The sequence below is a fragment of the Chiloscyllium punctatum genome, chromosome 48, assembly GCF_047496795.1.
Source record: "Chiloscyllium punctatum isolate Juve2018m chromosome 48, sChiPun1.3, whole genome shotgun sequence".
NCBI classification, from domain to species: domain Eukaryota; kingdom Metazoa; phylum Chordata; class Chondrichthyes; order Orectolobiformes; family Hemiscylliidae; genus Chiloscyllium; species Chiloscyllium punctatum.
Genome location: NC_092786.1, coordinates 45,439,969 through 45,465,619, shown reverse-complemented (window position 1 = coordinate 45,465,619; position 25,651 = coordinate 45,439,969). Strand labels below are relative to the sequence as shown.

At 43.4% G+C, this 25,651-nt stretch overlaps 1 protein-coding gene across 6 annotated transcripts in view; it reads right to left on the bottom strand.

Annotated features, from left to right (window-relative positions):
* Nucleotides 1–25,651, bottom strand: part of sema6d (semaphorin 6D) — a 295,419-nt gene that overhangs the window by 152,263 nt on the left and 117,505 nt on the right. For 3 of the 6 annotated variants that reach the window (XM_072565102.1, XM_072565101.1, XM_072565103.1), the window contains exon 3: nucleotides 13,911–13,956. The exons of the other annotated variants lie outside the window; for them this stretch is intronic. In XM_072565102.1, the coding sequence (XP_072421203.1) occupies nucleotides 13,911–13,934 (24 nt within the window). In that variant the 5' untranslated portion in view covers nucleotides 13,935–13,956. The remainder of the gene's footprint in view (nucleotides 1–13,910; nucleotides 13,957–25,651) is intronic. 6 annotated transcript variants of the gene reach the window in all.

Below are 25,651 nucleotides of genomic sequence, written 5' to 3'. Positions count from 1 at the left end.
ACAGTCAAATATGCTGCCCTCCACACTTCATGCTTGTCCTTGGCTACATCACCTGGAAATGCAGCATTAGTTTCTACCTGTGTGCTGCTGACACCCAGCTCGACCTCAGCACTAACTCTCTTGAAGCCTCCAGAATCTCTCTGTTATCGCACAGCTGGTCTGATGCCGACATTCGCTTCAGTGATTCGTTCTCCCAGTACATCTGAGAAGACGAAAGCCATCATCCTTGTGACACATGCTGGCCACTGTCTCCAAACCCTCTCTTTGGCTGTAAGATGCTGTTCAAAGCCTTGATGTCGCATCAGATTCCAAAATTCATGCATCATAAGGCTGACTAGTCTCCCAACTCCATACATGAACCTGTTCTTTCTAGACTTGACTATTCCAACAATCTCCAGGCTAGTCTCCCACATTCAATCTCTTAACCTGTATCCCTGTTCGTATTCACAAATATTCCCAGGCACCCTGTGCGTGCTGATTTACTTTATGAGTCCCTACACCCAGATCGCTTAGCTTTGGTTTGAATGGCCTTACCCGTTCCTGTCTCTGTAATCTCCTCCTGTCTCCCAACCCTCTGCACTCCTCAAATCCTGGCCTCTTGAGAGCATCCCCAATTTTCATTGCTCCATTTGTGACTATACTTTCAGCTGCCAAAGTCCCAAGATTTGAAATTCTATCCTTGTACCTCTCTACAAAGGGTCTTGCTGTGCAGTGATAGTGTCCCTACCTCTGGGCCTGAAGGTCCAAGTTCTATCTCCATGTCTGAACATGAGGATTTGAATGACTACGCCTCTGTACTCCTTTAAGATTCTCTTTAAAATCGACTTCTTTGGCTAATATTCTTTATGTGGCCCATGTGTCAACACTTGTGTTATAAATACTTTGGTGAGGTGCCTTGGGATGTTTTATTGTCTTAATGTGGCTATGTAAATCCAAGTTGTTGTTCACCGTAGGTCGCTACTGCTATAATGTTCCAGGTTCAGATGTTTCTGATGTGATAGAGAGGAATGTAAAAGAGCTAGGGAGGTTGCATTATTGGTGAGGATGAACATCACAGCTGTACTGAAGGAGGACATTTTGGAGGGCTCATCCAGAGAGACCATATGGGTAGAGCTCAGGAATGAGGAAGGATGCAATCACTTTAATGAGATTGTACTACAGATCTCCCAACAGCCAGCGAGTGATAGAGGAACACATATGTGGACATACTATGAAAGAAAGGTTAAAACAACAGGGTTGTTCTGGTGGGTGATTTTAACTTCCCTCATATTGACTGGGACTTGCTTAGTGCCAGGGGCTTGGATGAAGGGTGGAATTTGTTTGGTGCAACCAGGATGGTTTTTTTGAAACAAAAACATGTAAACAGCCCAACTAGGGAAGGGGCCATACTAGACCTGGTATTGGGGAATGAGCCCAGCCTGGTAATTGAAGTGGGGAGTATTTCAGGAACAATGACCACAATTCTTTAAGTTTTCAGCTACTAATGGGTAAGGACAAGAGTACTCTTCAGTTGAAAGTACTAAACTGTGGAAAGGCTAAACACTGCTCCTCAGATGCTGCCCGAACCACAATATTAGGCAGGAACTAGGAAATTTAGATTGGGGACAGCTGTTTAATGGCAAATCCACATCTGGAATGTGGGAATCTTTTAAAGGTCAAAAGTTTATTAGAATTCAGGTCCAACATATTCCTGTGAGGATGAAAGATAAGGAAGGCAAGATTCAGGAACTTTTAATGACAAGAGAATAGAAAGCTTAGTCAAAAAGAAAAGGGAGGCAGAAGTGTGGTTTACGAAACTGAAGACTGACAAAGCCCTCCAAGAATACAAAGATAACAGGATAGAGCTCCAGATGGGCTGAAAGGGGCCATGGAATGTCTTTGGTAAATAGGATTAAAGAAAATCCCAAGGTGTTTTATACATACATAAGAGGCAAGAGGGTAGCTAGGGCAAGGGTAGGCCCAGGATTGAAAAGTGTGGTGCTGGAAAAGCACAGCAAGTCAGAAGGCATCAGAGGAGCAGGAGAGTCGACATTTTGGGCATATGTCCTTCATCAGGAATGCACTCAAGGACAAAGGAGGGAATTTATGTGTGGAGCCAGAGGAAGAGGAATAATTACTTTGCATCAACATTCACAAAGAGGAGGACATAGTGAATGGTGAGTCACGGGAGGGATATGTTGATATTCTGGGGCATGTCAAGATAAAAGAATCATAGAGTCGTAGAGATGTACAGCATGGAATGTTTGGTGTTTTAAAAAGCATTATGGTAGACAGATCCCCAGGACCTGATGGGATGTATCCCACAATGCTGAGGGAGGAAGGTGAGGAAGTTGCTGGGGCCTTTTATGAAATCTTTGTATTCTCTTTATTCATAAGAGAGGTCGAGAGGACTGGAGAATAGCCAATGTTGTTCCTTTGTTTAAGAAGGGCAACAGGGATAATCCGGGAAATTACACGCCTGTGAACCTTAATGGTAGGGAAATTATTTGAAAAGATTCTTAGGGTAGTATTTACTCACATTTGGAAAGATATGGGCTTATTAGTGTTAGGCAGCATGGCTTTGTGTGGGGAAGGTCATGCATCACATAATTAATTGATTTTTTTAGGATGTAACAAAGATGATTCATGAGGGCAGGCTGGCCTTTATGGACTTTGTCTTCATGGACTTTAGCAAGGCCTTTGACAAGGTTCCTCAAGGCAGGCTGATACAAAAGGTGAAGTCATATGGAATCCATGGTGAACTGGTAAGATGGACACAGAGCTGGCTTAGTTATAGAAATCAGAGAGTAGCACTGGAAGGAAGCCTTTCTGATTGGAGATTTGTAACCAGTGGTGTTCCACAGGGATCAGTGCAGGGATCCCTGTTGTGTGTAAGATATATATAAATGATTTGGAAGAGAATGCAGGTTGGCCTGATTAGTAAATGTGTTGACGACACAAAGATTGGGGGAGCTCTAGATAGTGGGGAGGATTGCCAGAGAATTCAGTAGGTTATAGATAATCTGGAGACCTGGGCAGGGAAATGGCAGATGGAATTTAATTTGGACAAATGCAAGGTGAGATGTTTTGGAAGATCTAATGCAGGAGGGCACGTTACAGTAAATGGTGGAACCTTTAGCAGCATCAACATTCAGAGGAATCTAGGCAGAAAGGTCCACAATTCCCTGAAAGTGGCAACAAAAGTGGGACAAAGTGGTCAAGAAAGCAACAGTCGGGGCATAGTTGCAAACATTGGCAAGTCAAAGTTGCAATTCTATAGAACTTTAGTTCGGCCATATTTGGAATATTATGTACTGTTATTGTCACTACACTACCAGAAAGATGTGGAAGCTTTGGAAAAAGTACAGAAACAGTTTTATCAGGATTTTGTCTGGTTTGAAGAGTATTACCTGGGAGGAGAGATTGAACAAACTTGGTTTGTTTTCATTTAAATGTCAGAGGCTGAGGGGCAACCTGACAGATGTTTACAAAATTATGAGCAGCATGGAAAGAACGGATAGTTGGAGTCTTTTTCCCAGGATAGGAATGCTAATTACTAGAGGGCATAAATTGAAGATAAAAGGGGGCAAGTTTAAAGAGGATATGAGAGGTAGGTTTTTTTTTACACAGAGAGTGGTAAGTGACTGGAATGCGATGCTAGAGGAAGTGATGGAGGTGGATACAATAGCAACATTAAAGAGACAGATATATAAACAGGCAGGGAATAGATGGATAAGGACTGCGTGCATGCAAAAGATTTATAGGTTAAAAAAACATCATGTGACAGTGCAGTTTTGGTGGGCCGAAGGGCCTGCTCCTGTGCTGCATTGTTCTTTGCATACTATATTGTGTAGTGTGCAATTATAATAACATCTTGGCTGTAATTTAGTGATTTGCATTTTCGCAGGCACTAAATGGAGACTATGAATACTGCAGTGAAGAAACATCTTTGCATTAATCAGGTCAAAAATTAGGTAAAATTATTGTTATTAATACCAACTATTTTAATGGCAAGACAAAGATGTATTTACTCTTTATGTGTATGTCAATTTCTAACACTTACCATGTGATTGCAATCACAGCAAAGTGCCCTGATAGTTGGATCCATTTGGGATATTTGCCAAATGCAGCTGACTTACAGAATTCACTGTGAATCAGTTGCATATAAAATACAGTCATTGTCAAGTGAGTTATTTAACATTTGTTAAATAAAATGATTTAAATCTTCTCTGGTTGACTACACTCGTAACAGCAAATTTGCTTCAGTGAATAAATGGCAACACTTAACTAAACTGCTTTAAAGGGCTGAGTCTTACCATATTTGGCAATTTTCATCAAATTTCATGGATGGTTTATTTCACTAAGGCCTTGCAGGATCTCAAGCGCTATCATTCCAACCTTGTGTCATTAACTATGAACCAGGCTCCTACAGCTAGTCCAATGCTAGCCCAATTCTTTCACTTGCTATAGCTAAAAGTGTTCACCACTGCTGAGAATTCCTGGGGTGACAGGGATCCCTCACACAGCACTATACCTAATTGGCCATTGTTCACCCAGTCAAGTGCCGTCAGTCTGGATCTGCCCTGCACAGTTTGTGACCTTTGACCTGGATATGGTGGACATAAAGGAATGGGAGCTGTGCACTGCCATCAAGGAGCTGCATGTCTTGGTTGCCAGGGGAGGGAGGTCCTTTTCCTCCTCAGGACTGGCAGAGAAAGCCATAATACCAAATCCTGCCAGCCTGGAGGGAGGTTGGCACTTGTGTCAGGGAATTTGGTTTTTATTCATTCATGGGATAGGAACTTCACCCTCTAGACTTTCCCTAATTACCCTGAGCGCAGTTAAGAGTCAACCATATTGCTGGTAAAGATGGCAGTTTCCTTCCCTAAAGGACATTAGTGAACCAGATGGGTTTTTCCAACAATTGACAATAGATGCATGATCATCATTAGACTCTTAATTCCAGATTATTATTGAATTCTAACCCCACTGTCTGCCGCGGCAGGATTCGAACGAAAGTCTCCAGGATATTACCTAGGTCTCTGGATTAACACTCTACTGATGATACCACTAGACCATTGCCTCCCCAGTTAAGTTTCAGATGTTTGAAGGAATGCCCAGTAGTGTAGGAAGAAGGTCAATGGCCTCCTCTGCTTTGCCAGTGTAAGTGCCACCATCTTCTCCCTGATATCTCAAACTCTCTGCTACTTCCCACCAAGACTCATACTCTTCCACATTCACTACTGCATGCGACATTTCCCCTCACTCGTTCTTACCCACCCAAATCCCACAGCTCATTCACCCTGCCTGGTGTCTGAGCTGCCTACACACTCACTCGGGACACCTCACCGCCAGCTGCATCAGCACTAGCTGTGCCAGACATTTTCATTCAATCTCTCATGTTCCCTTCGCCTTTGTGAAGCAGACAAGGGGGGGGGAGGGGACTTGACCTTTGGCTCCTCATCACGTCAAGATGATTCTGACCCTGCCTGCCCCCAGGTGGCTCACTTACAACCCTTGGACTGATACTGGAGGCTGTTCTTGACTAATTGTGCCAGGACCCTCCAACTGATGGGTGTCTCCCTGGATTTAATTTAGCACTACTCCCTATAAACTTGGAGGCATGGCCGTTTGCTTGCAGTTTATGCTGTGTGAGTATCCCTATAAATTGTTGGCATATGGTACAGGTCTGAGATTAAGGCAGGAAGATGCACACTCTTTTGACTGATGACAATTGACAAGCTGCTTAGCTTTGTGTTTATGTTAAACAGCAAGGTAATACAGTTGATCTGTGAGCCTTTAAAAGGCAAGCAGGAATACTATGAGCACCCAGGTAGGCATTAAGCAAGCGAGCGTCGAGAATATGCAAACAGCCTTGAGTAGAAAGCCTGGTCTAATCCATGAGCTGGGCACCTATCCCTCCAAAGTGCAGCAATATAGTGCAGGTGTATACTGTAAGTGGATTGGAGATGTGCCATGTTGGTGTGGAGAGTCTGGCACGTATCTGATGCTAGTGTCCTTGAACATAGGCTCTATGCAGCTATTGCCCTGGTGCCTCCCCTTAGACAATGGTGCCAGGTGACCAAGGTGAAGGTCTGAAAGAGCTGGAGTTGTCAGGCAGTCGCTCTGACTTACGAGTTGGAAATTCTCAGTCTTTAGATTCTCTCTTGGACATGGTAGAATGGGAGTTTGTACATTAATGAGGCAAAATTAGGTTGTAGTGAAGACGATAACAAACTATAATCCCCATTTATAGGCCTGCCACCACTAACCGGCCAGAATCTCATCTTGCATCTGGAACACTGTTGGATAATGGAACTTGTTGTTCCTAATATTGAATAAGGCCTCACTGGACTTCTCATGTGATTTTCCCAAGTTTCTCGCAATAGCCCACGTCATAAGATATTTCTCCAGCTTTCTCAATTCCCCTCCCCCCACCTTATCTCAGTCCCAACCTTGGACTCAGCACAGCCTTCTTGACCTGCAATCTTCTTCCCGGCCTCTCCACCCCCACCCCTTCTCTGGCCTATCATCCTCACCTTAACCTCCTTCCACCTATCGCATTCCCAACGCCCCTCCCCCAAGTCCCTCCTCCCTACCTTTTATCTTAGCCTGCTTGGCACACCCTTCTCATTCCTGAAGAAGGGCTCATGCCCGAAACGTCGATTCTCCTGCTCCTTGGATGCTGCCTGACCTGCTGCGCTTTTCCAGCAACACATTTTTCAGCTCTGATCTCCAGCATCTGCAGTCCTCACTTTCTCCGCGTCATAGGAGAAGCAATGGCCTGGTAGTATTACCGCTGGACTATTAAACCAGAAACCCAGATAATGTTCTGGGGGCCTGGGTTCAAACCCTGCCATGGCGGATAGTGGAATATACATTCAAAAAATGTCTGGAGTTAAGAGTCTAACAATAATCATGAATCCACTGTCAATTGTTGGAAAAATCCATCTGGTTCACTAATGTTCTTTAGGGAAGGAAACTGCCATCCTTACCTGGTCTGGCCCACATCTGACTCCAGACCCATAGCAACCCTGGAAAATTAGAGGCAGGCAACAAATACTGCCTAGCCAGCAATACCCTAACTCTGTGAACAAATAAAGAAATCTAGGGCATTAGACGATTCCATGGAAAATTATTGATAGTCAATACTGCTGCTGAATGATGATTTGGTTTAGTTTCAAAGGAAGCATGAGTATTAATAGAAGAGAGTGGAATAGAAGATAGATTGAAATCTCTGCACCATCAAGATGCTCATTTTGGTTGTGCTGCTCTGAATATAACAGGTATAGGTCATTCAGCTCCTTGAGCATGCTTTGCCATTCAACATGGGCATGTTTGGCCTCACTTTAGCCTCCACTCTTCTTGCCACCCTCATTATTCCTTTAATCCATTATGGATTAAAAATCTGTCTATGTCCTTAAACTTACTCCATGTCCTGGCATCCACTCTCCACTGGAGTAATGAATTCCATAGATTCATGACCCTTTGGGACAAGTATTTTCTCCATATCTCTGATTTGTATTTGCTGCCCCTATTCTAAAACCTTTCATTCCAGACTGCCCCACAAAAGGAAGCAACCTCTCAACTTTGTCAATCCCCTTTAGTGTCTTGTGTCCCTCAATTAGATTTCCTCTCATTCTTCTAAGCTCCAGAGAGTATAGACCTACAGTGTTAATCTCCCTTCCCTCATTTTTTTTTAGATTAGATTAGATTACTTACAGTGTGGAAACAGGCCCTTCGGCCCAACAAGTCCACACCGCCCCGCCGAAGCGCAACCCACCCATACCCCTACGTCTACCCCTTACCTACACTACGGACAATTTAGGATGGCCAATTCACCTCACCTGGAGTCATTCTAGTGAACCTCCTCTGAACTGCTTCCAAAATGACTACATCCCTCCTCACCACGTAATACTCCAGCTGCAGTCTCAGTAATTCCTGGCACAGTTGCACCAACACTTCTCTACTCTTACACAGCAATCCTTTAGCAATAAATGCCTACATTCCATTTACCACCTGTATTACCTGCTGTACCTGTACCCTGGCTATCTGCAATTCATGCACAAGTACTCCCAGATCCCTCTGCTTCGAAGCAATGTGAAGTTTCTCTCCACTTAGGTAATCAGTTGTCTTTCTAGTCTTCTGACCAAAATGGATAACTTATCCATGTTGATCTCCATGTGCTCAATTTTGGCCCATTCACCTAACTGATCCACATCCATTTGTGAATTTCTTATTTCTTCATTTCAACTTGCTTCTTCATTTCAACCTATTTTAGCATCATTTGCCAATTTAGCTATTGGCCTTTCCATCCCAGTGTCCAATTCCACCCCTCCCTCTCATTGACAACTTGTCACCTGCCTTAACACCCAGTGGGTTGTTCCTGATGTTGAGCCTGGCCTCACTGGACTTCACTTGAGATCCTGCCTAATGTCTCCTCATGGCCAATTGCGTTCAGGCCCTGAGAAGACTTTGCTGCAGGTAGCTGCAGAATAAGGAAACAGCTGCAAAGCTGTATCTGCATACCCCTGGCTTCTCGCCTCAATGGAAGTAGCCAATAAAGATTGGGCATTCTAAGGAAGTCAAAATATTAAACGGTTGCTGGCTTCAAAGTGAAGGATGTATATAATTATTACATTTCATGAAGGAGTAGATCTGTCTGTACATTCACCACTGAAGAAATCATTTTTACCATATGTAACCTGTCACAGTAAGAAACATCAGCAAGAATGTAATTGTATTTTTTAGCACATGCAGATTCACTCACTAATTTGCTGTCCACACAAATTGCATGTTTAGATCCTAAAACCCTGGTAAAATCCTGTAATTCCATGTAAAAGAAACAGAAGCTGATTTACTCAGTCACCATAAATCAATTACTTTAGTTTGGAATTGCAGAGTACGTTCCCAAACCAGTGGTAGAAATCATAGAATTCCACGCTGTGAAAATTAAATTTGGTATTCAATTGCTTAATTAAATGCTCTTCACATTAAGGTAGGGTAATTAGGCACAGTCCACAAAGGCCCATCAGCATCTTCTCCATTAGAGAGAGACAATGGGTTATATATAGATTGTTGGGCACCACTCCACAATGATGGCTTCATAATCTGTAAGTACCCTAACCAGAACATAATGGGATATAGTTGTACAAAGAAATGAAGGGAAATAAACTAGACAGAGGCTGGAGGGAATTTCCATAATGTAGTCACTGTTGAATCAGACATCGAATGCATGCATGAGATTTGTATTTCCTCTTCCCTTCCCTTTGTCTGTCCGTCAGCTCACAGGGCTCCGGGTTTTCACAGTAATTTCCAATTCTCTGGAAGGAGACATCAGATATTCTATAAGAAATACCTGCAGATCGCTTTTGACAAAATCTCTTTTTTTTCCCAAAACTGTCCTTCCAGTGATGGATTGTGCATTTAACATTCTTGAGCATTTATCCCAGCAAACTATTTAGTAAGGCCACTACCGAGAATGTAAGTAGTGAACAATGGGACACTATCTGAAAGTGTAAACAAATGGAACACGGGCTTTCACATTTGGCAGCTTTTACATTGATTCGCTGTATTGCTAAATGCCAGATGGAATCTTCTTAGAAAGCAATTCTAATTTCATGTATTTCTGAATACAATGCAGCAGCGTTGCTTGTGATTTACAACATTGCCAGCAGGTACAGGATTTAGCCAAGTACATTTAATTTAGTTATGCATTGGGTATAAAGTTAAAAATCACACAACACCGGGTTATAGTCCAACAGGATTATTTGGAAGCACTAGCTTTTGGAGTGCTGCTCCTTCATCAGGTGGTTGACAATCACCAACTGGCTAACAACTGGCTCTCTTGATCACATCATGCAGCAAAAGGAACCAATTCCAGTGATGGCTGTGAGGCCCAGGAAACGTTGAAACCTTGAAAGATTCTCCCCATCTGCCACAGTAGCAATCACCTTCCAAGGTCCAACTGCCCACATGTGGTGCAAGGGCTGCTCACTTCACACCTCGGACCACGAAACGTGGTGTGGGAATTATGGATGGCTCCCTGATGATGAAAAGTGAAATATACACAGAAATGCGAGAATGAATTGATGGTGAAGCCACTCCATGGGCCCTGAGAAGGTGCTCTTCTTCCTGTCCCTCCCACTCGATCTCGATTCTGCGCTAGGCTCCACAGCTGGGCTGGAGGGTGTCTGCCTCCAGTGGAGCCTATTGACATGCGTAACCCTTCTGTCTTGGGGGCCCAAACAGGCTGAGTGTATCCTACCCAGAGGTAGGTGCACCCTCCTTGGCTTGAACTTCCTGTCTCCTTGTGAGGAAGCAGTACCTGGAGTGAGAGCAAGATTCCTTATTGGCCCATGACTTGGCCTGATGACACTGAGTGTTGGAGTGCGGGTCTGTCTGTGTATCCAGCAGACCCTGAGTAATAGGGCCTGTTTTCCACGGCAGCCACCAACCTGCCCATGGAAACGTCCAGATACTCAAGCCAAAGGCTCAGGGTGCAAACAATGCTGGTGCAGTTTTCCAACTGGCCAGTCAGTTTCCCCAGTGTTTCTGACAACAGTGGGCGGCACGGTGGCTTAGTGGTTAGCACTGCTGCCTCACAGCACCGGGGACTCGGGTTCCATTCCAGCCTCGGGTGACTGTCTGTGTCGCGTTTGCACATGAGCGAGTTTTGAGAGGATTTGCACATTCTCCCCGTGTCTGTGTGGGTCCCCTCCGGGTGCTCCAGTTTCCTCCCATAGTCCATAGATGTACAGGTTAAGTGAATTGGCCATGCTAAAATTGCCTGTAATGTTCAGGGGTGTGTAGGTTAGGTGCATTAGTCAGGGGTAAATGCAGAGTAATAGGTTTGGGGAATGAGTCTGGGTAGGCTACTCTTCAGAGGGCTTGTTGGGGCAAATGGCCTGTTTCCACACTGGAGGGATTCTGTGAACACTGCGCCTGTGTCTGCATCTCATTGAATTTCTGAAAGACCGCCACCTTGGGGTCCTCTCCTGCCAGGTGAACAGGTGCGTGGTGTCTATTAGCCCTCTGAGAGCCCATGACCTGCGGCATACCCTTCCTCAACCAGCTGCGGAGACGTGGCAGTGAGGCCACTGAGACTGCGTAGATGTCACTGGTAGCTGCAGGAGATGGAGGAGACAATGTGTGGGGAAGGTTCAGGCATGTTGACAGTATATTCACAGTGGCAGCAATGTGAGCGTAGCACAGCGTTGGGCAATGCTTCATCCTTGAGACATGGGTGTTTTGGCATCAGCACTGGAACAGTCACAGTCCTCACCAGCCAAGCTCAGGAGGTGAGGGGTCAAAGATCAAACAGCCCGCCACCCATATTGACTCTTTTCATCCTTCTGAGAGCCATTTTCTCCCGGAACGAGGCAAAGGGACAGACTGAGTGGAATGAAAGTGGGTACGGTACAGCTGTTGGTGCTGGTGGAGGTGGGGAAAGGTGAGGGTGTGTCCCAAACAAGTGAGTTATAGGGAGGGAGGATGGAATGGGTGAGGTAAGACAATGCATTTGTTAGAGCGGGAGACCAGGAGACTTAGTGGGTGGTGGGTACAGTAGTAGAGACAGAGCATGAGGTAACAGAGTGAAAATGATGACACTTACCGCCTGATACAGGAGGTCTGCGGTGGGTCTCACACTGGCATGGGAAGGGGGGCAGCCTTGGAGCAGGATGACAGGGTCTGGTATTGTCGTCTGCTCTGCCAACCCTGGGGGACAAGGACAGCTCTCCTCTGCACCAACCCATCTATCAGGAGCTCCAGCTCACTGTTGGCACACTGGGATCCCAACTTCCCTTTGTCCTATGAGCAATTTACAAGAACAGTGAAGAGCAGAGCTGAATAGATGGTCTTTAATATGGTTGTGGTGCTCGGAGTGTAAAGTGCTTTTGGTAGATGTAAGAGGGAAGTTTAGGAAAACAATTTAGAACTTAATTAGGGCAAGGGCAGGAAAGTGTTGGCGTTCTGATCTACACCATCCACCTATGTAACCTTACTTGCTGCCTCCAGACTTAGAAGATGCCCTCATTGGAACAATTCACTTAAAAATGTGATTCAGTGCATGGATTTATGGGAATAACATAGGGAAAAATTCCCATACATTTGTGGTCTAATCGAGCAGCAATGAAAACATGTGAGTAAGAAGCCGTGTTCACTTTCATTGAGCCAGGCTCTGAGCATGTGCGTGAATCTTATTGCTTGGCTTTTCAGCTTTCAATCCACTGCTTCCAACTTGAAAAGGAAGTTGAATTTTAAGCCTGCAGTCTCGTGTATAAATGTGATCCTTTCTCCTCAGTTCAGGCAGAAGCAAAATTTCATTGGTGAGTAACATTTAGCAAGCTCTTGGGGTTCCAGTGTGGGCCTCAAATGTCCGTGTCACTCATGAAATAAAAGAGTGCAGAAACAAGTCAAGAAGATAAAATATAAGCACCAGAATGTCTCCAGCCTCTTAACTGACCTCTGAGTGAACTCATTCAGTCTTTACTTAAATTAATTAGTCTTTGCTTCACCGTAACACACACAGACAGCCTTGCAGGTAACTAACATATTGCACTTTACTATAATACAATGGTCACATCCTTACCAACCACTGCTTGCTCTTGTTTACCATGGGAAGTGCCACAGTAGATGTGCTAGTAATGATGTAAGAAATTTACATTTCACACATATTCTTGTTGAGCACACTTCAGTGTTACTCTGAGGCTTAGTTGCACTCAACAAATAATCTGAGAAGGAAAAAGGCATTGATCTGACGCAGAGGTCATAATTTCTGACCTTCGGGCAACTTTACTCAACAGCACTTGGCCGTAAAAAGCCACAGGTGTGCCCTACAAATAATCCCTGACCTCACGGTTTATTTAGACTGCTTGACATTTTAGCAGATACCTCCCTCCAGGTGCTACAAGTCATAACTCTAGCCATTTGGCGGCAAGCACAAAAGGGACTCTGTCTGTCCTGCCTTCAGTGAACACTACCTGCCCCGAGAAGAGTTTGGAATCTTGAAGGAGTGAAGTTGCGTTCTCTTCCTCCCACACAGCGCTATTATTTGCTGCTCTCCAAGCACAGGCAGCACCGAAAGATTCCAAACTCTGTCCAAGTGTAATCAAAAGATATTGAGAACCGAAATGATGCAGTCAGACAACCTTCTGGCAGGCCCCCCAGTCTTCTGTCAGAAAGTGTCAGCTAAACAGTATCATTCAAAAACTGCAGAGAGGTTGGTGTTAGTTTAGCTGTTTGTACCAGTTTTACACTAAATGGATGGATGTATAGATGAGCAGATACCCATTTATAGAGGAAAAGCAAAAAAGACAATTGTCAAAACAATTATTTTTCATTGACTGGAGATCTTCTCGCCATTGGCATGCTGCCAGTTCTATTATTTTTGACAAGTCTGAAATATGTCCAGTGTCTGAGCTTTGATATGCAGGATCTACTTAAATTTTCAGATGGAGAGTCAACTTTTCAAAGTTGTGACTATGAACAGCAGACGTCTGTTGCTCTCAGCAAAACAACTAACAGATGCACCATGTGGGTTTATTAGTTACTGTTCATTATTGTATTAAAAATGACATGAATAACAACTCGCACTGTAGCTCACATGTACTGTGAGAGTCCTTGTAACTAAACTGACACAAGTACATTTTTAAAATTGTTCCAGTGCAATGAGAAACCACTTTGCTCTGAGCCAGCTTTAAGCAAAATATTTGTGTTTTGATCCATAATCAGTTTATTCCTCTAGTCAAAGTTTATTTTGGGAGAACAGTAAATATCAAGTGACGCAGTTCAGGTCATCTCTGAATCTCTTCCAAGTTAAATGTGTATACGTGACCGTACCCCAAGGGAAATTAAGTCCAGCTTGGACATTCTGCTACTTGCATCTTGGGATTCTTCCCTGTTCTGGGATCCAAATGGATCTTTCTTACCTGTCCAATTACAATCTGGCACATGATTTTCTTGGCATCATTTGATCTGTAAAAGAAAATGGTGAATCATGAGAGAAACATTTAAAGGTAAATGTAAATAATAGTAAAATGTCAGGCACAGCATCTATAATAAGTTTTTGGCACAAATAGAGATAAATTAATATGTCTTAATAGCTACTACAAAAATATGGGTGAGAAAGACTGGGAACTCAATATTCGAGGGTATTTGACTTCCTAGAGGAACAGGCAAAAAGGAAATTGAGGTGCTGTTGTTAGTAACATGGGGCATCTATGTGCTGAGGAGTAGTGATAGAGGTATAATAGATCATGAAGTGGAACCAGTTTGTATGGAAATAAGGAATAGTAAGGGAAAAAAGTCAGGGGTGTGAATTTTCTGGAGATCCCGAAAGAGTTGCCTCAGTGCAGGATAAAGAATGGATGTATAAGAAGGCACTACACATGTCATGGTGATTTTGATCAGGATATTGACCGGACATATCAGTTGGACAAAGGTATCACAGAATCCCTACAGTGTGGAAGCAGGCCATTTGGCCTATCGAGTCCACACTGACCCTCTGAAGAGCATCTCACCCAGACCAACGCCCCCAACCCCACTCTATCCGTGTAACCCAGCATTTCTACATATCTGGACACTATGGACAACTCAACATGGCCAATCCAATTAATCTGCACATCTTTGGACTGTGGGAGGAAACTGGAGAAAATCCATGCAGACACGGGGAGAATGTGCAAACTCCACACAGTCACCTGAGGCTGGAATTGACCCAGACCCCTGGTGGTGTGAGGCAGCAGTGCTAACCACTGAGCTTCCCAAATGGGTAACACAGAAGATGCATTTGTGGAGTCCATTAGGGATAAGTGACATTACACATATTAAACTAGTGAAATACTTAATCCTTAGAGTATGGAACTGGGGGATTAATAAACTGGGAGCAGAGAAATGGCAGATAAATACTTGCATCAGTCTTCACAGTGGATAACACTTATAAAAATGCCAAAGATAACAGATAAGCAAGGAGCTGATGAGAGGAAAGCTCTTGTAAAAGTCTCTATCATGAAGGACAAGGTATTTGACAAGCTAATAGTATTGAAGGCAGACAAGTCACCAGGATCTGATCACCCAAATCCAAGGGCTTCAAACAAAGTGGCCACAGAGGTAGTGGAGGCATTATTTGAAATATTTCAAAATATTCACTCGATTCAGTAAGGTTCCAGGAGATTGGAAAATTGACAATGTGATGCACCTATTCAAGAAGGGAGGGAGACAGAAAGCAGGACACAACAGGCCTAAGATCTGCCATTGAAGACACGCTAGAGTCTGTTATTAGGAAGAAATAGTTGGACATTTAGAAAACAAAATCAAACAGATCTAAACATTCAAAATAAAAGTTCAGGTGCCCCACTAAGTTATGTGCAAGACAGTGCAGGAGCGTCAATATTGCACATCATTCCTTATATTTCATATGCCATTCTTTACAGCTAATGTGGAATAATTTGGAATTGTTCACAAGGGTGACATACCTGAGAGGAGGGTTGTAGCACAGTACTAAAAGAGTTAGCGCAAGGGACAAACAAATCTCCCAGAATACTAGTGAGAGATCGGTCAGACATCCATTGCAATGACCAACCAGGTCATATTCACTACCTGTGTTCACCTATCACTATCTCATCATCCCACCACCACCCTTGCTCTTTATCTGCAGCTCCCCCTACCCCTACATCTAGTCCTGACAAAGGATCATAACTGAAATATTGACTTCTCCACCTCCTGATGCTGCCTGGTTTGCTGTGTTCATCCAGCTTCCTGTTTGCCTATCCATTGCAATGAAGCTCCCGCATTTCTATAGGACCTTGTGAATGTCACATTTTAGAGTCATGGGCAGAGATCCCCTAAACCAAAATTCCCAATTACTGCACCTCAGGCAGGGCCCAGCATCAATGGTCTCAGATCAGCCAGCCTCTGTAATGTAGCTTGTGGTCACTATGATTGCAAGAAGTGACTTTGAACCTCACCAGAATGAAAGTCATTGCTAAATTTATATATTATCTATATCAGGTGGCTCAGAAGGAGCCTGGACATCTCTACCACCATAGTCAGGCAGATGCCCCAGTTGCTTGAAACATGGACACTAGGTGCTGCTTCAAAGGGCACAATGTCCTACCAATCCCATGCAAATGAGACATTGCTCCCATTAATCCCCAGTCTTGAAACCCTGAAGCAATTCATAAAAATGCTGCAATCACACATTATAAAGGGAAATCGAGGAAACATTCTCCAGTTCTTATGTAAGTATGGAAATTGGGTATTATTCCATTTCCTATCATTTTAGAAAATAACACTGGAGACCAGGAGACAAGTGGCACAAACTGCTCTCATCTCTCACACTCTTTTTCTACAGAGACTGAGGAGACTTCATTTCCTACTCTGGCTCCTTTCCAGCCATCTTTCCATATAAATTGTTCCTTGAACTATAACACACATTCTACACTGCCCGAGGTTTCAATTGTGTCTCCATTTGCCTTTTTAGTGCATTGATTCTCCCTTTCTTTTTAATTATTTTCCCTTTGTGCTACTGTTTCATTTCTCTTTATGAGAATTTATGTTATCTTTTCTTGTTTTCGAGATTTTCATACGTTTAAATGTTTGATTTTCCACTTACTTTATTGTCATAAATCACTTGGATTTAATATTAAAATGAAGAATACAAGCACCTTTATATAACAAACCAGGCCAGTGTAATGTTGGAGCAAAGCTTTGATCTGATTCATGTGTGTGTTCACGATGGAAGATATGAAACCCCTGCAAACAGGAAATTTTGGTTTCATAATGCATATTGGATGCCAGTGCAGACTGAGGCTGCATTTTAGTAGCATCTAGATGGCACCTGTTAACTTGTTATTAGATTAGATTACTTACAGTGTGGAAACAGGCCCTTTGGCCCAACAAGTCCACACTGACCCTCCGAATAGCAACCCACCCAGACTCATTCCCCTACATTTACCCCTTCACCTAACACTACAGGCAGTACAGCACGGCCAATTCATCTGACCTGCACATTTTTTGGACTGTGGGAGGAAACCCATGCAGACACAGGGAGAATGTGCAAACTCCACACAGACAGTTGCCTGAGGCGGGATTGAACCCAGGTCTCTGGTGCTGTGAGGCAGCAGTGCTAACCACTGTACAACCGTGCCGCCCTGTTCAATGTTAGTCAAAAGAGGACCAAACACTGCTGATCCCAAATGTTAAAGGAGAGCTGAGGGGATCACATAGTGCATGCACTGTGCTTGTGTATCTAAAGTCAATTAGGAGGAAGTGAGGACTGCAGATGCTGGAGATCAGAGCTGAAAAATGTGGTGCTGGAAAAGCGCAGCAGGTCAGGCAGCATCCAAGGAACAGGAGAATTGAAGTTTCAGGCATAAACCCTTCTTCAGGAATGTCTAAAGTCAATGCGCAATTGACAATCCAACTCCAGTCTGCCAATTGCTTCTTAACTCTGCATCTATCATCTGGATGATAATAATTACAAAACAATGTAGTTCAGTCACACCCCAGATTAAAGTATTCAGTTGGGAGAAATCATAACTAAACTCCGGCTAAAAAATTGCACAACTCCATCTATTTTTGATTACATGTAGTCAAGCAGTATCTGGGTACAATGCCTCATGGTACTTTAACCTTTGTTGTTAACAATGAGGATAACATTCTTTCAAATGGTTTTCACCAAAGGATGCAAATAACGTGGGGAGCAGTGCCTGATGGAACATTGTTCTCTGAGTGTGAAAACCAATGTTCCAACGATTCACATGCATACAACATGAACAGATCCTTAAGACAAACTTAAGGAACAAACTTTATATTAATTGGATTTATTAATCAGATGGAACGAACTTCCAGTTAAAAAAAGTCTTAGGGAAATCTCTTTTCCCATTAGTTTGAAGGGTGATAATAAGGGGGCATAATGTTCAAGTGAAAAGCAGGAGGTTTAGAGTGGATTTGAGGAAAAGCAATTTCACTCACAGGGGTGAAGTGCACTTGAAATGTCATAAGGTTCAAGGCTGTGGGCCAAGGTCTGGGAGGTTGGACTAGTGTAGATTTAGAGTAGGTTTTTGGCAGTGTAGACTTGATGGGCTGAATGGCCTTCTCTGTACTGCCTGATTCTATGGAATTATAAACAAAGGAAAGAGAAATTCAGATTTACAGAACCATGGAGGAGGAGGAAGTGAGGACTGCATTTGCTGGAGATCAAAGTCAAAAGTGTGGTGCTGGAAAAGCACAGCAGGTCAGGCAGCATCCGAGGAGCAGGGGAATTGATGTTTTGGGCATAAGCCCTTCACATAGTTGAACCATGTCATTTTTAAATGGAAAGATAGCCAGCATATCTGGGCTTGAAGATAAAGTTTGACCTCATGCTCCTGTTACAATTGAGGGACACTGGCTGAGTATTGGTAACAACAGGATTAAGTTCCACTGGGAAGCCCTAGAGTCAAACAGGCCACAGCTTCTCAGCATAACATCTTGTATATGAAGTGTGCCCATGTACAAAGGGACCACTTGTGTTCTGGATCTGGAGAAAAGAAGGGAAAAGACTAGGGGTAAAGCCAAGTGAGAATCCCTCTGCATCACTGGTTACCTTCCCACAATCTCTCGTCCATAAAACAGTCCACAAAATCATGCTAAAACTCCACTTGTATGACCACATGCCTTTAACAGCAAGGTAAATCCAACAAGCTCAACTCAGCCCAAATTCACCTTCTGAGCAATGAGCAGTATTAATATTCACAGAGGCTGTATCGACTGGTATGGCAATCTCAATTTGTGGGCTGTATGGTGGCTCAGTGGTTAGTACTGCTGCCTCACAGCATCAGGATCCCAGGTTTGATTCCAGCCTTGGGCAGCTGTCTGTGTGCAGTTTACACGTTCTCTGTGTGGGTTTCCTCCGGGTGCTCCAGTCCAAAGGTGTGCAGGCTAGCTGCCTGACCTGCTGTGCCTTTTCCAGCGCCACACTTCATCAACTCTCCAGCAACTGCAGTCCTCACCGTCGCCTAGTTTAAGTGGATTGGCCATGGGAAATTGTCCTATTGTACAGGTCAGGTGGATTGGCCATGGTAAATACAAGGATAGGATGGGGCGACTGGGTCTAGGTGGGATGCTCCTTAGAGGGTCAGTGCAGAAGAATGGCCCCTTGCCCCTACTGTAGGGATTCTATGATTCTAATCTGATTCCTCCCCCTCCCCCACTTTCACTCCTCCTTGTATTAATAAATGTGTTAAGGGTGAAAGGTCACAATTCTGGCTCAATGGCCAAAACTCTCAAAGCTCCCTTTCCAGTTCATTTAAATGGCAAACAGACCCTTTGATTTTTAAAATGCAGCTTCTGGAAACTGTCCAAACCTTCATTTTCTTTTTGGCAGCGTGTGCATTCTGGCCACAGTCTCAGACTTGTCAAACTTCCTTTACTGGCAAACTAAACTGTATCGGTTGAAATAGCAGAATCTGATGCTGGCAAGTGACCATTAATCCTACATTCTCAGGCTGACTTCGAATTTTGCCACCACTTCTGCGCCTGTTCTGGAAGGAGGCACTGCGTGCTAGCATCAAATCTCACAGCCCCCATCTGTCCCCATTTTAATTAGTGAAATTACTGTTATTACTAATTGGACACAAGCCCAACCAGCAAGGTAGCTCTTTAATAATTTAAAATAGCTTTAAAGCTTAAAGGTTCTGAGAACATTATTATCTCAACTCATGGAGCATGGTGATTTACTCAATGCTAAGCTTTGCAAAAGATCACGGAATCTGTCAACGTTGGCTGAAGGAGGGAATGCTGGACCTGATCTGGAACCAACAACAACTGTATTTAAAAAGTTACTCATTGCTTGTGAATTGTTTAACCACACATCGAGGATGTGAGAAAGCAGATAAAAAATGCAAATCCAATTGATTGTTAAGCACCGAGATAACGTTTAACATTCCAATTGAGATGTTGGCTGGGTTGTTCCATTTTTTTAAGGCTGTGCGTTCAGTGTTTTTGAGGCATCTGTGTTTTGAAGCAGGGGAATACTCCTTTCAGCCCCATCAAGTGCTAATCAGTCATGGAGCTGTTAGCTGACGGGGGTTTGATTGGATCAAGTCCCATTGCGCTTGATGGTGGTGGTCAATCTGAGATTGATCTGAGGTCCTGAAGAAGGGTTATACCCGAAATGTTGACTTCTCCACCTCCTGATGCTGCCTGGCTTGCTGTGTTCTTCCAGCCTCCTGTTATCTACTTTGGATTCCAGCAACTGCAGTGTTTTTTGGCTATAATCTGAGATTGGAAGCCCCAATTTTTGCAGCAGTGACCAGTCTAAAGCCAAGGCGAAAGTGAGGGCTGCAGATGAGATTAGATTCGAGAGTGTGGTGCTGGAAAAGCAGAAGCTTTTGCCCGAAATGTTGATTTTCCTGCTCCTTGGATGCTGGCTAACTTGCTGTGCTTTTCCAGCATCACACTCTCGAGTCTAAAGCCCAGTTTGAATGTCCCACCATAATACGTAAAGGCAAGTGATCCTTTTAGGGGACAGAACCATAGAAACTCTACAATGCAGAAAGAGACCATTTAGCCTTTTGAATCTGCACAGACTCTCCAAAGAGCATCCCATCCAGACCCATCCTCTCAACAAATAGGGCAATTTAGCAAGGCCAGTCCACCTAGCCTGTACATCTGGGAGAAAAACCATGCAGACATGGGGAGAATGTGTAAACTCCACACAGACAGTCACCCGAGGGTGGATTCAAACCCGGGACCATGGCGCTGTGAGGCGGCAGTACTAACCACTGGGCCACTGGGCCACCCATTCCACAGGGTAGGGGCAAGCACAAGAATGGAAGGGAGGAAGCTGTAGGTCAGAGGTGTCAGGGGCAAGGGTTGACGGGTGGCTTTCAATGCCTGCTCCACCCCCTATCTATGTACCAGACTGCCCCAGACTGGGGAAAATGGAGACCATCCCCAACCCAACAACACAGTAGGCAGACACCCTCTTTCTCCTCGCTGGTAAAGCAGCCATTTCTCTCATCTGCTGGGAAGGCAGGTACCCAGGTGGTGCTAGCTGGAGTCCCTCAAAGGAGTCATTAATTACCCTGTTTGGAGCTGCAACTGGTAAAGTGTAGGAAGGTTTACCACAGACCTTTCCACTCAGAACTTAATTACTCAGGTGGCAGGAATAGTTAGTATCTCTCCAGTGCCAACCTGCCCAGTTATTCACCCTTGCTTCCAGCTGTCCCAGCACTCCTAGGAAGGTGGAGACTCCCTCCATTGCTTCTGATATAAATTTTCATAATATGAAAAATGACTACCAGCTGCCCTTCAAAATGCCACAATGTGGTAAGCACTGAGCCAAAACAAAACCACAAATGATCAAGTCTGAATGACTCAAAGGTATTGAAATAGGCTAGAATGAATATTGTATCATTTGTTTGAAAGGTATGATGAAGCACTTTTAACTTCTGTTTGGTCTGTGGGGCCACAAGTGGATCTACACATTCTCTATCACTGCTGGATCATTTTGTTTTATTATACATTCACTTTGCACTCAGGCAGGTGATGTTCGGACATTTACTGCTTATCTGGACATATCTTTTGTTTCTTTGCTATACCCATAATCATTCCCCTTAGCTTTTATACTTGTTATTTCATCTCTCCTTCTGTCAGTCCTATCACAGACTTCCCTTTTGTTTTCCACAGCTTCTCATTTCTGGTGGCTCAGTGGTTTGCACTGCCACCTCACAGCACCCAGGGACCTGGGTTTGACTCCCGCCTCTGGGTGACTATCGGTGTGGGTTTCCTTCCACAATCCAAAGATGTGCAGGTCAAGTGAATTAGCCATGTTAAATTGCCCATAGTGTTAGGTGCATTAGTCAGGGGTAAATTTAGGGGAATGGGTCTGGGTGGGTTACTCTCCAGAGGGTTGGTGTGGACTTGTTGGGCCAAAGGGCCTGTTTCCACACTATAGGTAATCTAATCTAAAAAAGGCAAAGTACTGTGTACACTTGAAATCTGAAACAAACCCAGAGAATGCTGGAGAACTAAAGAAGAGTCATACACAGACTTGGAACATAACACTGTTTCCCTCTTCACTGATGCTGACAGACCTGCTGCGTTTCTCCAGCATTCTCGGCTCTGAACCTATGACATTTCTAACTTGTCTCAATTTTGAACCTTAGCTGTTTCTCACTACAGATGCTGCTGAACTTCTGAGCATTTCTATTATTTTCCTTTTGTTATAACTTTATCCTGTGTTGTACTGTTTTCCCTTTAAAGTCAAGAATTTATCGTCCATTCAAATCCAACTCTAACCATGTAACCCATCCAACACACAAATACAAATCTGCAAACCTATATTCTGCCATGACAATAAATTCACTCTTTTGTTTATAATTCCAGATATTTTTTGATTAACTTGACCAGATGTATGTTACAACACTCCTCTGGAGCAATTGGGATTTGAAACCAATCCTTTGGGCCAAGAGGTATAGACAGTACCACTGCATCTTGTGGGCCCTTTTACACTACGTTAAACAGTCCCCAAATCTGAATACAGCTGCCAATAGGAAGCCAATTATTGGACCACAACCTCTAAAGCTTTTAAGAGAGTAAGAATTTTCATCTTGCGTCAGATCTGAAGAAAGCAATAATTCCTGAAGTGCTCTAAATTCTGTCGGATAAGTCATCCCTGTGGCCTTTACACTAATGGAACTATCTCAATCTTTACATTGAGAAAGGAATGGTGATCTCAGCTATTCTTCCAGATCACAACAGTAGGGACTGCTCTCCTTCTGATGTTATTGTTACAATCTGCTTTCAATACGTAAAAGACAGCACTAATGTTCCATTAATATTGCTGCAGAAATAAGAGTGAAAGGTAGGAAATTGTGTTTTTTTTCTGCTCTAAACTTACACCCTTGAGGCATCACATATGTATAATCATACTCATTGGAGAACCCAGGTCTATTATTACAACAGTAAGCAGACACCTTAAATGGATTAAGCAATCAAATAACTCTTATTCTTCTCATACCAGCAGGGTTTTAGACTTTGTTATAATGTACACTTACCAAAAAGCATTATTTGCCATCTGCCTCATTCTTCACCCATTAAGGTAGGTTCAAAGCAACAAAACTGATGCTATTCTTTGGAGAAGAGTGAATGTTTCAACAAAACTTCAGCAGTGTCTGGACACTAGGGATATTCAACATCTCATTTAGACATAAGTGTAACTTGATGCACTTTCTTGCAAAGATGTCTCAAATAAAGAAAGAGAGAAAATCCTGAATAACTTCAAAACCTTTCAGGCTGTCAGGATGTCTCAAAGCATTTTACAGCCAATTAATTACAGTACTTTTATCTATTCACTATAGCAACCAATTTTCACATAGCGATTAAATAAATGACCTTTTTTCTTGGTGCTGATTGAGGGATAAATGTTCGCTAGGACACTAAGAGAACCTGATTGCTCTTCTTTGAATAGTGCCATGGGGCATACCCTTAGGTGACAAACAGGCTGCCTGACAGCACCTCCAACAGGCGGCACTCCCACAATGTTGCTCTCTGCATTTAAAGGCCAGAATTTCACAATTGACAGCAGATCTTCCTCAGTTTAAAAGGGTCCCATTGGTTGCTGTTTTCACTTTAGGTTTGATGCGATACACTCAGGTCCAAATGCAGGCATATGAGTGCACAAATGCTAAGGTGGGCTAGTTAGTAGACCCACTGGAGCTTGTACCAGTTGATTTAGAAACTGTTAGGCCCTTTAGCTCCTACCCCTTATGACTTCTCATCCCTCCCACTCATTTCCCATGACCAACTTGTGCATTACAATCATCCATCATGCCCTCTCATGTCCCCCATGGCTTCCCTCACAATTAGGGAGAGACCACAGAGTCATGTAGAGATGGAAAAAATAAACTTCTAATTATTGAATTCACTTGTCATTCAATCCTGATAGTGAAAGAAATATAAATTAGTCATGGAGTCATAGGGATGTACAGCATGGAAACAGACCCTTCAAATAAACTTATCCATGCCGACTGGATATCCCAACCTAATATAGTCCCATTTGCCAGCACTTGGCCCATATCCCTCTAACCCTTAAGGGGAGACAGTTAAGGAGAGGTTTAATGGAGGTGCTCAAAATTATGATACAGCATAAACAAAAATTTCCACTGGTAGGAGAGTCAGTGGTCAGAAAAAAAAATGTTTAGAGCCATAGTCATAGAGGCGTACTGCAAAGAAACAAACCCTTTGGTCCAACGCATCCATGCCAACCAGATACCCTAACCTAATCTAGTCCCATTGGTCAGCAATTGGCTTGTAACTCTCTAGACCCTTCCTATTCATATACCCATCGAGATGCCTTTTAAATGTTGTAATTGTACTAGTCTCCACAACTTCCTCTGGCAGATTATTCCATGCACGTACCACCCCTGTGTGGAAAAGTTGATACTTAGGTCCCTTTTATATGTTTGCCCTCTCCCCTGTGCCCTCTAGCTCTAGACTCCCCCACCCCAGGGAAGTTAGCCCATCGATACCCCTCATGATTTTGTAAATCTCTATAAGGTTAGCCTCCAAAGCTCCAGAGATGACATCCCCAGCCTGTTCAGCCTCTCCCTATAGCTCAAATCCTCCAACCCTGGCATCATCCTTGTAAATCTTTTCTGAACCTTTTCAAGTTTCACAACATCCTTCCAATAAGAAGGAGACCAGAATTGCACACAGTATTTCAAAAGTGGCCTAACCAATGTCCTGTACAACTGTAACATGACCTCCCGACTCCTGTACTCAATACTCTGACCGATGAAGGAAAGCATACCAAATGCCTTCTTCACTATCCTATTTACCTGCGACTCCACTTTCAAGGAACTATGAACCTGCACTCCAAGGTATCTTTGTTCAGCAACATTCCCCAGGACCTTACCATTAAGTGTATAAGTCCTGCTCTGATTTGTTTTTCCAAAATGTAGAACCTTTCATTTATCTAAATTAAACACCACCTGCCACTCCTCAGCCGCATGAAACTCAAATATTTCATTTCTTATAACTAACCTGCATTCAGATGCCGCATCAAAAACAATAATCCTTTAATAGCATCTTTCAACTGTCAATTCAGCTGTAAACTCAGAACTCCTGCTGAGATAATGGCAGCTTTTCAACCTCAGTATGTTCAAAATTACATTAACAGCCTCTGAGAAACGTTAACTAATAATCCTATTGAAACTGGACAAAAAGATGGTAATGCTTTTATCTAACCTACATCAGATGGCCTGTCAATCAAAAAAAATCCAGCTGACAGTGTTTTTTGAACTCTCGATGATGACTTCGGCCCACTTTTTTCATGTTAAAAGGGTGAGGGATTTAACAAAAAACTTTAAATCATTACATTTGAACAAGCCTCGTCTGCCCTGCAAGAGTGCTTATGTCTGCTCCGTCAATTCATAATTCCCACACTGTGGGTGACAGAACTTCAATTAGCCAAAAAAGGGTCTGATTTGGACTCATCACTACATCCAAATGAGCTTTCAGAATTCAGCTTTCCCTGTTGTGAGAATCAGGACCAGGTCCCTTCCTGCTTTCAGCAAAATCTGGAACTGTCAGAAATGGGCTGGGAGAAGGGAGGGGAGGAGAGGAAAACTTCAACAGCTGGGTCACACCTGTCATCTCAACTCAGTAAAATCTGGCCCCAAATCCC